Source organism: Sapajus apella, unplaced genomic scaffold (genome assembly GCF_009761245.1).
Source record: "Sapajus apella isolate SASKATOON/1434 unplaced genomic scaffold, GSC_monkey_1.0 scaffold109, whole genome shotgun sequence".
NCBI lineage: Eukaryota > Metazoa > Chordata > Mammalia > Primates > Cebidae > Sapajus > Sapajus apella.
Genome location: NW_022437049.1, coordinates 2,031,868 through 2,050,556, shown reverse-complemented (window position 1 = coordinate 2,050,556; position 18,689 = coordinate 2,031,868). Strand labels below are relative to the sequence as shown.

Here is an 18,689-nt window from a genome sequence, read left to right as displayed (position 1 = left end):
AGGAACATTCTTAGTAACCAGACAATTGATATCCTTAAAAATGTCTCTGAGAGCCAGGCGTGGTGGTGCACTGTTATCCCAGCTACTCAGTAGACTGAGGCAGGAGAATCACTTGAACCCAGGAATTAACGACCAGACTGGGCAATGTAGCAAGATGCCATTTCTTAAACACACGCACATGTACGCACAAAAGAAAAAGAAAAGTTTCTGAAAGACCATGTTAATTTTTTTATAGAAGGAGACAGAGAACCATGCAGAGAATTTAAACCACATCCATTTGAAACACATTCTCCTTTGTAAGAAGTGAAAGGCAGAGTGGAGGTGAGGATGTAGAAGGGCATCGCTGTAAGCACACAGTATAGAACCATGTAGAAATAAAAGCAGGATGTTAAGTTGAACTTATACCCAGTGCTTACTTTTCTATCATCGTCAGAAGATGGGCCTCTTATTTACACTTCAACTGTATTCAGTAAAAAGTGCATTCTCAGGCAAAACATTTGGCTATATGCCGTTATGCGATTTTTAAAACCAGATCAACAAATGTCTAAACAGTTTTAAGTACACCTTCTAAATGATGGGAACGAGGCTTGGGTGCCTCATGCGTATTACCTCTTTTACCATCCTTAATCCATGTGAGCTAGGATTATTATCCCACTTTACAGGTAAGAAAACCAAGATACTGAGAGGTTTCTCAGATGCTATTAATACACATTCCTGCCCAAGGATCAGTGTCTTAGATAATTTTCGCATATCATTGCAGGGCACTTTATCTCATTGGCCCTTTTACCATCCCTAGGAGGGCTAGGGAAGTAGTGGGCTTGAGATCACTTAGTTAGCAAGTTACTAAGCCAGGCCCTGAATCCAGGTCTTCTCATTCTATTAAATCTCATATTTTCCACATTCAGTTGGATAAACCTAAGTAGGATTCCAAATGAGCAGGTTTTTCAACAACTTTTTGTTGAATACTATCATCCAAAATAGTACTGGGTACCCTGGAAATTCATTTAAAAAACATTTTAAATTCCTTTTACATATTTTGAAAAGAATGCTGTGATAAAGATATAAATAACATCTCTACTTTTTGCCTTTTTCAGCACTTTACCTTCCCCTTCCATCCCCCAAAGACCCCTGAAATTTTGGCTTAAACAAGCGTTTGCTATTTTCTTCTTTCATAGAGTTAACCTTCCAAAGTTAACTCTGTGAAAGACTGTAGAAGAAAAAAGTTGGTGGGGGAGACAAATCTACTGTTATTTTTAGTGGACAGGGAGTTGAGAGTTGATATTTTTGGTTAAGACATTTAGCAGTAGTCAGTATCTCAGAAGACAGAAGTGACTAACCTTGGAGCACTTTTAACTTCTGCAGAAGGAGTTAGACATATGCTTTTCAAGTGCCCACATTTTTATTACACACTGGCACATATCTCTCCCATCTAAAACATAAGGCAATATGGTCAGGCTGAATTAAGCAGCAGACAAGGTAGAATATGACACCAAATGAGAGAACATAAAAGTCATTTTCTGGTTACCTAAGAAATGGCTGAATATAAATAGTGGACAGATGCAGTGAACTATAACCACTGTGTGGCATGGTAAAGACAAGAAATATTTTTATCTCTGGACAGTATAGAATTCACATTAGATCTTGTGTATTTCCAGACCTGACCATTCAGTTATTGACTTGACAGTCCCACAATTGTTGAACAAGTTTAAATCATAATTATTTATTTTCTACAAAAACCAATACAATATAAAACATTTTCTTCTACAATCTTTTTATCCCAATATATGACATCAATATCTACCCAGTTGCTTAAGAAAAAAAAAAGAATAAGAAAGGAGAATAATGAGAGCTGGTTAGAATGGGGGTAGGAGATTGCAAATTTAAAGAACGTGATGAGGGAAGACCTCTCAGAAGGTGCATTTGAGCCAAACTTGAAGCGGGTAGACAGTGAGCTATGCAGCTGTCTGGGGACAGAGCACTCTAGGCAGAGAATAGATGGGTGGGATGGAGTGATGCGGAACTTGCTGGGAAGGCAGAGTGAACATTCTGTGATAATGAGGGGGAGATGGTTGGTTACAGGGTATGCATATTTGTCAAAACTCATTGAACTGGACCATTAAAATGAGTAGGTTTGTTTTATTGTATGAAATTCTACCTCAGTAAATTTACTACTAAAAAATAAATTTCCTAGACTGGACTTCTGCCTAGGATATAGAAAGCTAGGAAGAGTTCTACCCTAACAAAGAGAAAAAGAGGTAAACCTCAAAATCATAACCTTTCTTGAACCTATCAGAGAGCTGAGGTCACAGGGCAAGCAAGCAGCCTAGATCCGAAGGAGGGATCATCAGCCCCTCCACCACTCAAGCTGAGGTGAGACACCAGGAGTGGATCACCTGTGGCAGAGCACAGGACTAGGCGGCCACCGTACAAGTGGGTAAAAAGAAATCTCATGCAGTTTTAATAACTTGCTAAAGGCTGAGTGTGGACTAGCGTGACATTACAGAACACCTACGAGACTGAGGCACCAGAGGAATTTGCACTCACAGGCTGTTTTTCACTGAGACTTGGGGCAGGGCATGAAGCCAGAGAGAGCCTCCCAAGGTGATGCACATATAGAAAAATGCATAGCCTCATTCTCCTGCCAGCCTTTTCCTTCATATGGTGCAAAAGCCTTAGATTGCCAGAGGAGGAGCAGCGAAACTTATTGCCCTCAGGATGTAGATAGAGTCTCATCATTGTGGGTAAAGGGTAAAAGAAAAAAATCTCTATTTCTAGGTAAATCTCTACTTCTAGGTAAATTAAACTGTCCCAGCCCCAGGATTGTATAAGAGTATCATTAGAGGTATCCTACCAACAACTAACCACAGATACAGGGCAAAGTTTGGCTGCCATTGGAAGAAAGGAAAGAGAAAGCTAAGAAAGCCTTATGCCCTAGGCCGAGGCTTAGAGAGCCCCATTTTAGACTGAGGTCTTAGGACAGACAGCAGGTAGAGAATCCCTTACCTTCTACCACCAGCCTTGCAAGTACCAAGTAACAAGCAGCAGCATCTATGGCTGGGAAAGATTAAGGGCATGGATACAGACCCTACTCTAGGACCCAGGCATGCGGGCTTACTGAAAGCAGAAAGTGGAGCATGAATGTTGAAAAACCTGGGGCACTTCGGGTCCCAGCAAAGCAGAAGGCATCATTAGAGGATGTGGTGCACTGAAGGTAGCCACAGCAACAGAAAAACTCAAATTCAGCTCACCTTCTGAGTGAATTAGCTCAACCTCCAAGCCTGACCTAAGAAGTGATGTGCCGAAATTTATCATAAATAGTATTTCTCTCTGTCTCTACAGTTCTACACATGATGTCTAACATTCAGCCAAGCATTATGAGACATAAAAAGGCAAGAAAAAAAATCATATTGTCAACAGACAACAGAACCAGACTCAGTGATGACTCAGGTGTTGGAACTGTCAGACTGGGACTGTAATTATGATTAATCAGTTTTAAAGATCTGGTGCAAAATTCAACTAAGTATGACCCATAGGGCAAATGCAACCCACAACTTGTCTTTGTATATATAGCTTGTGAAATAAGCTTTGGGTATATACCCAGTAATGGAATTCCATTCCATGCCGTTTTGATTACTGTAGCCTTGTAGTATAGTTTGAAATCTGGCAGTGTGATGCCTCCAGCTTTGTTCTTTTTGCTTAGGATTGTCTTGGCTATGCAGGCTTTCTTGTGATTCTATATGAAGTTTAAAGTGGTTTATTCCAGTTCTGTGAAGAAGGTCATTGGTAACTTGATGGGAATAGCATTGAATCTATAAATTACTTTGGGCAGTATGGCCATTTTCACAATATTGATTCTTCCTAACCATGAGCATGGAATGTTCTTCCATCTGTTTGAAGATTTGGGGCTGAGACGATGGGGTCTTCTAAATATACAATCATGTCATCTGCAAATAGAGACAGTTTGACTTCCTCTTTTCCTAATTAAATACACTTTATTTCTTTTTCTTGCCTGATGGCTCTGGCTGGAACTTCCAATACTATATTGAATAAGAGTGGTGAGAGAGGGCATCCCTGTCTAGTGCCTGATGTCAAAGGGAATTCTTACAGGTTTTGCCTGTTCAGTATGATTTTGGCTGTAGGTTTGTCATACATAGCTTTTATCATTTTATTATATATTCTGTCGATACCTAGTTTATTGAGAGTTTTTAGCATGAAGGGCTGTTGAATTTTGCCAAAGGCCTTCTCTGCATCTATTGAGATAATCATGTGGTTTTTGTCTTTGGTTCCGTTTATGTGGTGGATTATGTTTATAGACTTGCATATGTTAAACCAGCCTTGCATCCCCGGGATAAAGCCTACTTGATTGTGATGAATAAGCTTTTTGATGTGCTGTTGCATTTGGTTTGCTGGTATTTTATTGACGATTTTTGCATCAATGTTCACCATGGATATTGACCTGAAGTTTTCTTTTTTAGTTGAGTCTCTGCCTGGTATTGGTATCAGGATGATGTTGGTCTCATAAAATGAGTTAGGGAGGATTCCCTCTTTTTGTATTGTTTGATATAGTTTCAAAAGGAATGGAACCAGCTCCTCTTTGTATGTCTGGTAGAATTCGGCTGTGAACCCATCTGGACCTGGACTGTTTTTGGTTGGTAGGCTTTTAATTGCTGCCTCAACTTCAGCCCTTGTTATTGGTCTATTCAGGGTTTCAACTTCCTCCTGGTTTAGTCTTGGTAGAGTACAAGTGTCTAGGAATTTATCCATTTCTTCCTGGTTTACTGGTTTATGTGCATAAGGCTGTTTGTAGTAATCTCTGATGATAGTTTGTATTTCTGAGGGATCAGTGGTGATATCCCCTTCATCTTTTTTTATTTCATCTGTTTGATTCTTCTCTCTTTTCCTTTTTATTAGTCTGGCTAGCAGTCTGTCTATTTTGTTGATCTTTTCAAAAAGCCAGCTCCTCGATTTATTTTTTTGAAGGGGTTTTTGTGTCTCTATCTCCTTCAGTTCTGCTCTGATCTTAGTGTTTCTTGTCTTCTGCTAGCTTTTGAGTTTTTTTATTAACTTGCTCCTCTAGCTCTTTCAGTTTTGATGATAGGGTGTCAATTTTAGATCTTTCCTTGTTTCTCATGTGGGCATTTATTGCTATAAATTTCCCTCAACACTGCTTTAAAGGTGTCCCAGAGATTCTGGTAGGTTGTGTCTTCATTCTGATTGGTTTTGAAGAACATCTGTATTTCTGCCTTTATTTCGTTGTTTATCCAGTCGACACTCAGGAGCAAGTTGTTCAGTTTCCAAGTGGTTGTGTGGATTTGAGTGTGTTTTTTAATCCTGAGTTCTAATCTGATTGCACTGTGGTCTAATAGACTGTTTGTTATGATTTCCATTCTTTTGCATTTGCTGAGGAGTGATTTGCTTCCAATGATGTGGTCAATTTTGGAATAAGTGCAATGTGGTGCTGAGAAAAATGTATATTCTGTGGATTTGGGGTGGAGCATTCTGTATATGTCTGTTAGGTCCATTTGATCCAGCTCTGCTTCCAAGTCTTGGATGTCCTTGTTAATATTCTGTCTTGCTGATCTGTCTGATATTGACAGTGGAGTATTGAAGTCTCCCACTGTTATTGTGTGTGAGTCTACCTCTCCTTTCAGGTCATTAAGAACTTGCTTTATGTATCTGGGTTCTCCTGTGTTGAGTGCATATATATTTAGGAGAGTTAGCTCTTCTTGTTGGATTGATCCTTTTACCATTATGTAGTGTCCTTCTTTGTCTCTTTTGATCTCTGTTGGTTTGAAGTCCATTTTATCAGAGACTATGATTGCAACCTCTGCTTTTTTTTGTTCTCCATTTGCTTGGTAAATCTTCTTCCATCCCTTTATTTTGAGTCTGTGTGTGTCTTTGTATGTAAGATGGATTTCCTGAATACAGCACACCGATGGGTCTTGACTTTTTATCCAGTTTGCCAGTCTGTGTCTTTTGATTGGGGCATTTAGGCCGTTTACATTCAATGTTAATATTGTTATGTGTGAATTTGATCATGCCGTTTTGTTACTGGCTGGTTTTCTTGCCCGTTAGCTGACTCATTTTCTTCATTGCATTTTTGTTCTTTGCCCGCTGGTTTGCTTTTACAGTGGCTGGTACTTTTTCCTTTCCATGCTTAGTGTTTCTTTCAGGAGCTCTTGTAGGGCAGGTCTGGTACTGACGAAATCTCTCAGTAATTGCTTGTCTGTAAAGCATTTTATTTCTCCTTCACTTATGAAGCTTAGTTTGGCTGGATATGAGATTCTTGGTTGAACGTTCTTTTCTTTAAGGATGTTGAATATTGGCCCCCACTCTCTTCTGGCTTGTAGAGTTTCTGCTGAGAGATCCGCTGTGAGCCTGATTGGCTTCTCTCTGTGGGTGACCTGACCTTTCTCTCTGGCTTCCCTTAGTATTTTTTCCTTCATTTCAACCCTGGTGAATCTGACGACTGTGTGCCTTGGGATTGCCCTTCTTGAGGAATATCTTTGTGCAGTTCTCTGTATTTCTTGGATTTGAATGTTGGACTACCTTGCTAGACTTGGGAAGTTCTCCTGGATAATAACCTGAAGCATGTTTTCCAGCTTGGATTCATTCTCCCTGTCATATTCAGGTACATTGATCAAGCGTAGATTTGGTCTTTTCACATAATCACATATTTCTTGGAGGCTTTGTTCGTTTCTTTTCACTCTTTTTTCTCTTGTCTTGCCTTCTCTTTTTGTTTCATTGAGTTGATCTTCAATCTCTGATATCCTTTCTTCTGCTTGATCCATTTGGCTATTAAAACTTGTGTTTGCCTCACGTAGTTCTCTTGCTGTGTTTTTCAACTCCATCAAGTCGTTTATGTTCTTCTCTAAGCTGGTTATTCTAGTTAGCATTTTGTCTAACCTTTTTTCAGGGTTTTTGGTGTCTTTGCACTGAGTTAGAACGTCTTCCTTTAGCTCAGAAAAGTTTGTTATTATCCACTGCCTGAAGCCTGTTTCTGTCAATTTGTTGGACTCTTTCTTGATCATGTTGTGTTCCCGTTTTGTCGAGGAGTTGTGATCCCTTGAAGGAGAAGAGGTGTTCTGGTCTTTGATGGTTTCATCTTTTTTGTGCTGTTTTTTTCCCATAATCATGGATTTTCCTGGCTGTGGTCTCAGGGAGCTGCTTGATGAGGTTGTTTGTCTGCCTGTCGAGGCACTACCTGGTTTCTATGGACTCCTTCCGGTTGCTAGGTAAGCTTCCTGTGTCTTTTTTGTTTACACTGGGAGTTTAGGCCCACCTCTTCTGCTGACCTGGAGGTGCTGCTGGGTTGTCAAGAACGCCATCCTGTTGCTACATAGGCTTCCTGTGTTTTTTGTTAAAACCTGAGGACTAGTCCCACCCCTTTAATAGTGAGCTATGTCCTTCCTCCACAGGGCTGAATCATTCAGGGTTCAACTCACACTGTGGCACTGGCTGCTCAACCCGCTGGAGTTAGTGCTTTAGCCCTCTGGGGTTTGTAGGGGAAGGGAGGGACTCACCCAGCCACACTGCCTATCTCCCTGTTTTCAGTTCCCTCTCTCTGGTCATGGGGGAGGGGCCCACCCAGCTGCTCTCTCTGTCCTCCCGCCTTGGGCTCCCTCTTTCTCCGGACAGGGGGAGGGCGCAATAGCTCAGTCCACAGGCTCTCCCGGCCAGCTCATGGGCTTATGCATTTGCTTAGATCTGCGCGCCAATCCAGGACACTGTCCTGGATTATTATTCAACTCTACGCTTGCAATTCCCCACGCTTGACTGGCAAAGATCCCCTGTTCTGTGTATTGCTGAGGCTTTGGAGGAAGCGCTGTATCTGGACCAGAGTGCCAGAGGGGGAACCTCCGACTCACCTGTCAGATGTACTTTCTGGGTGAAGCAGCACCTCTCCCTGCCTCGATCTCCCCTGCCTGGGCTTTGCTCACTGTTGGACCAGACCTGTTGAAATGCACTTGGTACCTCGGTTAGAGCTAGGAGATCTCTGGATTTCTGTGTCTCTCTCATTGGGTGTTGTACACCGGAGTTGTGTCTATTCAGCCATCTTGACTCCCTCTGTCTATAGATTATCTTTTCAAAGATGTTTGTATCTCCTTCTGGAGCAAAAGGTAAGCATGGTTACTGACCATTCTAAGAGATTCTGATTCCCTCAGCTCAGGGTTCTGTCCTGTAATATAACTTACTGCATGTGCAGGTGTTGTCTGACCTTTGTCACATCACCCTGAGCAAACTGGGGCTTGGGGAGGTAGTGCACTACTACAGATGCTCTGATCACTGCTGTCGCTGTGATTAACAAATTGTCCTCTGTCTCTGACCCATAAATACCTCTTCTTCCAGGATCCATGAACTATAGACTGCATAACTTGTTAACTCACAAGTAGGGTACAATTTCACTTTCACAGTCCTTGACAATGTGAAGTGGTATAATATTATGTGAAGGTAGACTGTGATAAATTAAAGGTGTATACTATAAACTCTTGGGCAACCACTAAAAAAAAAAAAAATTGAAACAGAAATGTAGCTAGTAAGCCCAAAATGGAAATAAGATAGAATCATAAAATTATACTCAGTTCAAAGGCAGACAGGAAAAGCAAAATAAATAATAGTGGAACAACAGCAACAAAAAAATCTAGATTTAAATCTATCCTTGCCAAAAATTAAGTCAAATGCAAATAATCCTGATGCCTCAATTAAAAGAAACTTTTAGACTGGATAAAGGCCTAGCTATGTGCTGTCTATAAGAAACCCACCTTAAACATAAAGGAATAAATAGGTTAAAAGTAGAAGGATAAAAGAAGTTTTACTATGTAAGCACTAATAAATAAATAAACAAGGGTAGGATGACTGTATTAATAGCAGACATAGTAGACTTCAACACAGGGAGCATTACGAGGGATAAAGACGGATGCCATGTGATAATAAATAAGTCAATTCACCAAGGAGACATAACAATCATAAATGTGTATACAACAGAGCTTCAAACTACATGAAATAAAAACTAACAGAATTGCAAGAAGATGGCCGGGTGTGGTGGCTCACTCCTGTAATCCCAGCACTTTGGGAGGCTGAGGCAGGCAGATCATGAGGTCAAGAGATCATCCTGGCCAATGTGGTGAAACCCCATCTCTACTAAAATTATAAAAATTAGCTGGGCGTGGTGGCGCATGCCTGTAGTCCCAGCTACTTGGGAGCCTGAAGCAGGAGAATCACTTGAACCCAGGATGTGGTGGTTGCCGTGAGCTGAGATCACACCACTACACTCCAGCCTGGCGACAGAGTGAGACTCTGTCTCAAAAAAAAAAAAAAAAAAAAAAAAGTACAAAGAAAAAAAAAAGGAATTGCAGGAAGATACAGACAAATCCATAATTGGAGAAGTCAACACTTCTTTCTCAGTAATTGATAACAAATAAACAGAAAATTTGTAATAATACAGAAAACCCAAACAATACTAACCACCAACTTGATTTGTTGACATTTATAAAACATACCACCCAACAACATCAGTGCACACGAACCATCCACTAAGATAGACCATACATGGGGCCGTAAAACAAACCTCAGCAAATTTAAATGACTTAAGATCACCTAGAGTGTATTCTTTGACCACAATGAAATTAAATGATTTAATAGAAATCAATAAGAAAGATATCTGGAAAATCTTCGAATACTTGGAAATTGAACAGTACACCCATGTGCCAAAAAGAAGTTTACAAGGGAAATAGAACACATTTAAAGTGAGCAAAAGTGAAAATGCAACTTATCAAAATTCGTGGGACCCAGCAAAAGCTCAGAGAGAAATTTATAGTCTTACATAAGTTAAGGTGTGCACAGCGCAAAGTGCTTTGCACATGGCAAGTGCTCACAAAACGTTAGCTCTTATTGTTATTAGGTGTATATCAGTACTCTCACTGACAAAATGACAAAGTTGCCACATTATCATTGTTGATTTCTATGCAGTAGGTGCTGTAACTTTGTCACATTGAAGGTATTATAAGGACAGGTGGGATTTAAACCTAAGCAGTCTGACACCAGGTTCATTCTGTAAACCACTGCATCATGCAATGTCTAGATGTTGAGTGGTTTTCAAGTCATATTACTAGTAAATATCACAGGCAGGACTCAAGTCTAGGCCTTCTGACTTTGAGTAGTTCATTATCCACTTTACCATGATGTCTATTCTAATTATTCAGGTTTGATCTGTCCCAAATTATATTGCATCTTTCTTGAAGAAAGAAGATGGTACCATCCATTTATTTCCCTGGCAAATCCTCAAGAGAGCTCCTCCGATGAATGGGCTGTAAATACATGTATTGACTAAAATACAGTAACTGTATTTTAAAAAGTCAAGTCAATGAGGAAATATATATGAATTTTACACATCTATTGTTGTCTTAAAAAAACTTAGCTCTCTACTTCTACCTCTTAGGAGAGTGGCCATTTTTAGCAAGCAAGTATGTTTGCCTGACAACCACATACTAGCTCCTTTTTACCCTCCTCTATTCCAGAAAAGCTTCTTGTTTCTATTAATCTGTGATCTATTAATAATAATCATTCACTCATTTCATGACAAGTGGTTAACTGTGAATAGACATTACTCAAAGTATACAACTGATTAATCAGAATGTGACATTGGGCAATCACTGCTCAAAGCTAATAGCATAATGGAAGGTAATATGCTATACTTGGATTTCATGAGTTGCAGCCAAATATGGTATGTAGAGGAAGGCTGTAAAACAAGCACTGTGGAAAAGTACCTTCCTTTGAAAGGTTGTCTTTGAGTTACACTGACAAAGCATCCATCCCTACTTTCACTAAAGGTTTTACTTACATTTTTTCTGTTATTGGCTGTGTCTCATGCAGAGATTTTCAGAGGAATAAAAGTTCATCTACTTGAACAGTTTTAATGGTTGCTGTACAAATTGATAAAAGCCACAGATCTGTTGTAATCATCATCACTAAAAGTACTGTTATGTGCAAAATTATAACCCGGTAGTAGAAAATAGAAGCTCATATCTTTGAATGAATTGTTTCACGTTCTTTGCTGGTGTTGCAGTCAGACAGCATCTGAAAGGTTTGGCTAAACTACTTATACCTTTCAGTCAGGTATTTTCTTTCTGAAAAACTAAGCTAATCTCCATTTTGTCATGTGGAAATTGCTGGAGACATGATAAAGTAAGAAGAAATATCTGAACTATAGTCCTGCCCCTCCCACTTGCCTGGGTCACCACAGTCTAGTTTCTTGTCCTTCTGATCCTTTTTACTGTTCTGCAGGACAGAGATTTTTTATCAGCCTCATGGGATTGTTGTGAGAATTAAATAAATAGTGTTTGTACAGCACTGTCCATAATAAACATTCAGGATAGATTTGTTTCCTTTGTTTTTGATACATAAATTATACTTCCCTTCTGCAAGTGGTAGTTTTATCATTTTCTAAAATAGAGTGAATTTGAATGCAAAAACATGAGAATGTCAGCTTTAAAACATACGAACGAGAGCCAGTTTGAAAAAGGAATTTAGTTAGAAGCCCAGCCTCATGCCTACTCTGCAGCTTTCCCAGTGGAAATGGAAATTCCTTGAGGCTTAGAGGAAAGCCGGTATAGGCCAGAGTCAACAAAGCAAAACTGTCATTGCGTTACTTTGTTCTTGGTGGTGTGACACATAAGTACACTCCCTTTTGTTGGTTTCTCATGTCTTTGAGTAGTATGTGAATACTGTAAGTTCCGTTTAGCTTTGATTATGTGCATTTTGTTATCTCAATTAGTGATTATCAAAGGGGATGGATGCACATGCCCCAGAGGTTGCACTAACAGTTCGTCCATAGAAGCATGGAAAGAAGATATTAGAGCTTCTATTTATTCATCTAAAAATAAAGAGATTTAGTTTTACTAATAGTATTGGCCTTTACAATGTGCCAGGATCTGTGTCAGCTTCAGTACTCCAGATATCCCGAGGGAGGAGATAGGAGGAGTTCAACTCATAGGGCTTGGCATACCTGAGCTCACCTGTTCATTCACATAAAGCTTAGTGTAGTATATGTGTTCCTGGTTACAGTATCTGGATTTAATTAAACCCTCACAAAATAGCGTGTTTCCCAACAGACTGAAGGTGATAGAAAAATATAAGCACATATGACAAAAGATAATGGCAGAGCTGACATCCTCCTCCTCCTAGAACAAGTGCCACATTACAGGGGGAAAACAATGACAAACCAGTCTAATCTCACAAGAAATGGATCCATAAAATTTATCAGGAAGACTGTTGGCACTATGGATTTATATTCACTGTAACAAACAATGCATCTTACTGTGGGTAAATATTGTGCTTGCTGATGGTCCTGTGAAACCACTGTGATTAGTGGGACATAGAGGTAATTACCCAGATTATTTTCAATAACATTTTAATGAGTACCAAAAATGTGTTTTGTATCATTGATTTTTAAAAATCTAATTCATTTCATCTTTATCTCATTTGTTTACATTTACTTTTATGAACATTTTATAATATATAAAATATCAGTGCTGTAGTACATTGTATGATTTAGAAAGAACTAGAACATATATTGCAAGCACGTCCTCATTTTTTTACTTGTAGATGTGTACATCCTGAAAAGTTCGGAGACCTCTGGTCTAGATTCTGGCTGATCATCAAAATCACCTGGAGAGCCTGATGTATAATGGCAGGTCTCTGATCAGGCCCTGGAGTCAGCCATTCACAAGGCTTCTCAGCTGCCTCTCATGGTCAGCCATGCTTGAGAACTACTTCTTGTTTATGTTATCTACTGCTATAAACAAAACGAAACAAAAATCCAGTAGTGAAATGTCAGCTTTGAGCACATGTTAGGAAAAAAAAAAAAAAAAAAAAAAAAAAAGTAATCTTCAAGCATTTGTAACATCTACTTTTTAATTTTTTTTATTATCTGTTTTTAACAGATATGCTCCTACGTTTTAAATGTCTTTTGGTCAAAGAAGCTAATTTTATGGATAAGTGTTAGGCTGACCCTTATGAAATTGCTAACATTAAACCGTATTTTTACCAACAAAAATGGCATTTCACATGTTAACCATTCTTTTTCTCAGAAAAACTATGCTCATGTTTGCAACCTGTGAAGACATTTACACAAAAGGAAAGCATTTAATTTGCATATTTGTTGTTGCATATTTTTAAAATAGGATTTTAATCTATTATGTTTTGCTATCTGTGTTGTGTCTTTCTTCAAAGATTTATTCACTATATTATAGAAACCAATTTCTGGACCTGCTGTGTGTAAGCTCTGTGAACAAAATATTAATCCCAGAAACTTAAAAAGACTTAAAATCCGACATGGGGAGGAACAAGGCTCATAGGCACATACCGAAAAACCAACGTACGGACGAAATAAGCAACTTGCAAAAAAGCCTAGTGGTGCCAGCAAACTGCTTGAAATAAAGAAATGGTTTATCTGGAATCACAAGCAGTGTCACCAGTCATGGGCTGCTTTGTTCCCACTCATTGCCACAGAATTGTGAGGCACATGCTAAGTCTCTTTACCTTCCAGAACAAATGCATTTAGTGGCATTCAGGTAATATAGTGTACGTTCCACTAGAATGGTTAAGATAAAAGTTATTGTACTCTTAAACAATTAACATTTAAGAGAGTAATTCTGAAAGAAAATGCATTAAAATGTTTATGAATAACTGTTTGTAGCAATATATTTGACATATAAAATAGAAGACATAAATGTAATGCTCAACTTGACAAAAACACAATAAATTTTTATATTTTTGCATGTCTGACTACAGACATCTAAATGTTATTTTCTTGAGTTTAAAAGGGATCTGCAGTCTTCTTGATTTATGAACATTGTGGTTTTTTAAATAATTTGCTGAAAAATGATGTTTTCATTTTTAGTGACAAATATTTAGGGACAGTGCTATTTCCGGAATGCTACTGTGTTAGTATCTTGCTGCATACTTTGGGCTGTGCTATAACATGAAGCAAAAGTAATTATAGGTTGCTATTCATTATCCCTGGTGATCAGGGTAAGGGAAATATGGCTAAATTAAATTCATAGATAATCTCCAAAACATCATTTTAGCCATTAGCTTCAAATTCCTTTCCTGTTAAGCCCTTTTGAGAGAGAAAGAGAGAGAGAGAGCTACTACTGAGCTTCAAAAGTGATAGGCTTTAAGGTTTAGCTTTCTCTCCTCACTTTTCTGTTGGATACTGCTCTCTAAATGAAATATAAATGCAAGATCGGGCAGCACAAGAAAGAGTAGAATTCAGGAGGCTACTTAATTCACAAAATAAATAATCAGCCCTGGGTATTGACGGGTTGCATCTGGTTCAGCTGTCAAATCCAACAGAGAGCAAACTGCATTTAGGTGAGGGCTAGCGAATTAAAAGCCAGGTCATTGTAGGAATGGAATCATGATAGTTTGACTACCATGTGAGAAAAGCATCTACTAAAAATGTACTTCATACATCTGCTTGTTTAAAAAATAACACTTTACATTACAGGTGATCACCTTCTTTAGCTCAAGGTTGCTGCAAGCTGGAGCTGAGCTGTCAGTGGAACGGGTCCTGGAAATAATTAAGCAAGGTGTCGTTGCACTGCCCAAAGACAGACTGAAGGTAAGATGGCTAAGAAATGTCCACTTAACACTGCTGTGTCCCTTGATGTAAATGTTAGCGTCTGAGCAGGTCGTATCCAGAATCATGCTACTTACCCAGTACATAGACTAGAAGGGCTCCTCAGAACTTTGATAAAGGTTTCTGACAGCTTTTCAAGAGAAAATAGCAAAAGAAGCATTAATACTTTCATACACCACATATCTTACAAGTAACCATGGCATGCGCTATAATTCAAATACTGTTAATAAAGGGACACCTTATTTTTTTTAACCCAGTGAAACAACTTCAACCTTAAAAGTATCATCAAGAGTTGATGAGAAGGTGGTGATTACAACTGTGTAAGCTGATACTCACACAGTGTGACTCAGTGCCACACAGGTTCTAAATGTATTATGTCAAGCTCATTCAGTCCCTACCACAGCCCTTTGAGGTGGGTAGTGCTATCATCCTAATTTTTCAGATGAGGAAACTGATATACAGCGAGGTTAAGAAACTTAGCCAAAGCTAAACAACTGGAAAATGACTGTTTGCTGTGTGCCTGTGATGTAGTAGTAGAAGGAGTTTAACTTTGTGAAGGCGAAGAAATGCTGTGTTTGAAAAGGCATTTACATCTGTGTGATACGTGTATTCCTGAAGCGGTCTCACAATATAAAACTCATACTTCAAGGCTAATTATCCCATAAGAAAAGATGTAAAGGGGATGCTTTGGGGGAATGCATGAATGTACAGCATTGCAGCTTACTTTTACTTTACTGTTCTTTTTAATTTTTTCTTCATTTGCTCTAATTTTTTAGAGTGCTTTCGCCTAAATTACCAACACAGGAGGTCATAGTGGATATTTGGCCTTCATAATGTTTTATCACAACTAACGTCTGTTCCAGTGTTACTGTTTCTGGGGGGCCGTGTTTTTCAGCACTATCACTAGAACCACTGCTTAATGAATGCTTGAGAGATATTGTTGTAGGATATAAAAATATTTTCAATTATAATAACAGAGTTTGTAAAACAACAGCACATTAGTCATCATAATCACTTACAGAAGTTCCACTGTATATAAACAACAGTGAGATTCACACGGTCCTGAGCAAAGATGGCAAATGTTCTGTTTATCAGCCAAAGTGGCACCACCATGTGGTAAGAGCATAAAAACAGGTTACCGTTCACTGGGCCCTCCAGCTTGGATGTGTTCCTTTCCATTTTTATATAAAGTAAGACCTTGGTTTGTTGTTTGGGGGTATTTTTGTGGGATTTTTTGAACTATTGCAAATTTATGTAAACTATACTATGTGAACGAGTACAAAAAAAAATCCATGAAGATTAGAGTGGCTGCTCCCAGGAAGTGATGGATCTTGGTGTCTAAGCTCAGTCAAGAACAAAGTAGAACTATTAAGAGGCTGCCAGAAAAGGACACTGCAATGGAGTCTGGGGAAGGGGGATTTTGATGAGATCAAAGAAGCAGCACAGTGGAGGTAATAGCGATTGCGACGAGAGAGCAGGATATTTATATTTCAGATGTCAACAGTGGAGCAGACCTTGTGGATGACATAGTCTGGATTTGGCCATGAGTATGGGGGATAGAGATGGATGAGTGTGGATTTGGCCATGAGTATGGGGAACTGAAATGGGTGAATGTGGATGAGTCACTGTGATTGAGCCATTAACAGTTCATGAATTGGGAGCCTAGGATGGGTCACTCACACGAGCATCCTCCTAGTCACCCCAGATGATGACAAGTCAGAGGGGAAAGAGAGAGACTAGGAGCCAAATGCCATGGTAAATGGGAGAATGGCCTAGAAGTCAGTAGGGGCAGCTACCAGGGAGAGAAGAGGCTGGTAGGGGAAGCTTCATAGGGGAAGAACCCTTTGTTTAAGGGCAGAGTAACATTAGTGAGGGAACTACAATGAAAGCAAAGAGAACACCAACCTTCAGACCCTGAAGGGTATGAAATATGAAAGAATGTGCAGCCTCCACTTCCAAAGGTTCCAGGGGAATCAGAATCCTGCTGGGAGAGCCTGATTTCATGTAAAGAAGAAGTAGGGAGGGAGGATGCAGTACAAGGCCTGAGAATGTAGGGATACTTAATAACCACAAAGCTGAGTTTCAAAAAGTCACTATGAGTATGGGAGGATGAGAAGAAGCAGATTGGATCAGGGGAGAGAAAGCACAAAGCAGCATGGGAACACCGCACAGGAGAGGGTGGCTGTTTGGAATGACCAGCGAGATAAGGAGATGTGACATGTTAGGTTTCAGCGTGCCACCGTGTTCTATCAACACCGAATAATATTTAATAAGCCTCTGCTCAGTAAAGGCCCTTGTTCTACATGCTTGGGTTACACTGGCAGGCAGAGATCATGCCCTTCCAGGCCCACAGGCTAGTAGGAGGAGACAATAAGGACTAGTAAGCATAATAAGTAACAGAAGGATCTAGTGTATTAGAACATGGAAAGTGCTGTGGACAATAGAGAAAAAACGGGGCAGGATAAGGAGTTGGGGAGCATCTGTGAGAATGTGGTAGGAGAAAGTTATAGAATTAAAAGGGTGGTCTGGGCAACATTGAGCAAAGATAAGAAGGAGGTGAGCGAGTGTAACATGCTGACACCGGAGGAGTTCTAAGCACTAGAAACAGCCACTGAAAATGTCCTCAGGCAGGAGGACACCAGGCATGTTGCAGGAATAGCAAAGAGGGGACCACAGTAGCTAGAGCCGCAGGATCAAGAGGAGAGTCGTACGTAGCAGACGGACAAAGATGATGGGGGTGGGAGATGCCTCGTAGACCATTTTAATTATTTTGGTTTCTTTTCTGAGTGAAATGGGAACCAGTGCATGATTTTAAGAAGAGGAGTGGAGAAAGACTAAGAGCCAAATGCCATGGTAAATGGGAGAATGGCCTGTAAGTCAGTAGGGGCAGCCACCAGGGAGAGAAGAGGCTGGTACCAGCTTCTCACAGGGGCAGAGCCTTTTGTTTAAGGGCAGAGTAATAATAGCTAATGTTGTTCAGATTTTAGTATAATCACTGGCTACTGTGTTGAGAAGCAGAGCAGCCAGGTAGAAGGCTGTTGCTTGTCATGCTGTAAAAGAAGAATTAAGCATTTCATTTTATGCCAGAGGGCAATGGGTAGAGATTGGACCAAGACTGGTGTGAGTTTAACCTAACGAAATGCTTTCTGACTACTGAAGTTGTTTAGCAATCAATATGTCGCTTTATGAAATAATTCATGAAAAGTATTCATGATAAAGCCTGGATGGTAACTAGATCACCGGATGGCAGAGGACTCAAATCCAAGACAGAGGGTGAAAAGGCCAAAAGAATTCCTATTAATGGAAAGTTACACAGGATGAACCCAAAGATTTCTTGTAGTTCTTAAGAGTCTAGAATTCTGTTATAATTCCATGATGAGTTTTGCAGGGCAGTACTCTAGTAACTCTATTTACAGATATTCAGAGGTCAAGGCCCTGTTGTTACCCAGTAAAGTCTAGGGTTCTTAGACTGGAATTCTAGACCATTTATTCACAATGTAACCCCAACCCACCATTCCAGTCTTTTCTCTCCCTATTTCCTTTTACCCACTCATTGCTCCAGCAAACCAGAACTCTTTCTGCCTTTTGCTTCTTCCTTTCCTGCATTTTTGGATTTGCTCACACAGTTCTTTCTTCTTGATAATTCATTCTCCCAACTTTGCTTTTTCTTTTCTCTTTTCTTTAGAGGCAGGATCTCCCTATGTTGTCCAGGCTGGAACACAGTAGCTTTTCATAGGCTTGATCATGGCGCACTAGAGCCTTGAACTTCAGGCCTCTGCCATCTCTGTGCCCCAGCCTCCAGAGTAGTGGGATGGTAGGCACTCACCACTATGCCTGGCCCACCTTTGCTTTTTGCCTTTCTAAAATCTAAGGTTTCTTTAAAGGCCTTGATAAATTTAACAACTTTTGTGAAGCTGTTCCCTTTACTCCTCAGTGTGCGTTTGCCTCCCTCCTCAAACCACCCATAGCACTTTGTGCCTACAACCTGTGAGCCTCCTGTCATCTTCTAGCTTGTGTTTAGTTGTTTAAATGTTAGATAAATGAAAAG

The 18,689-nt window shown here is 39.7% G+C and overlaps 1 protein-coding gene across 7 annotated transcripts in view; it reads left to right on the top strand.

The window, feature by feature from the left end:
- Positions 1–18,689, top strand: part of DYM (dymeclin) — a 439,642-nt gene that overhangs the window by 363,666 nt on the left and 57,287 nt on the right. For all 7 annotated transcript variants that reach the window (XM_032259512.1, XM_032259516.1, XM_032259515.1 and 4 more), the window contains one exon: positions 14,510–14,623. In XM_032259512.1, the coding sequence (XP_032115403.1) occupies positions 14,510–14,623 (114 nt within the window). The remainder of the gene's footprint in view (positions 1–14,509; positions 14,624–18,689) is intronic.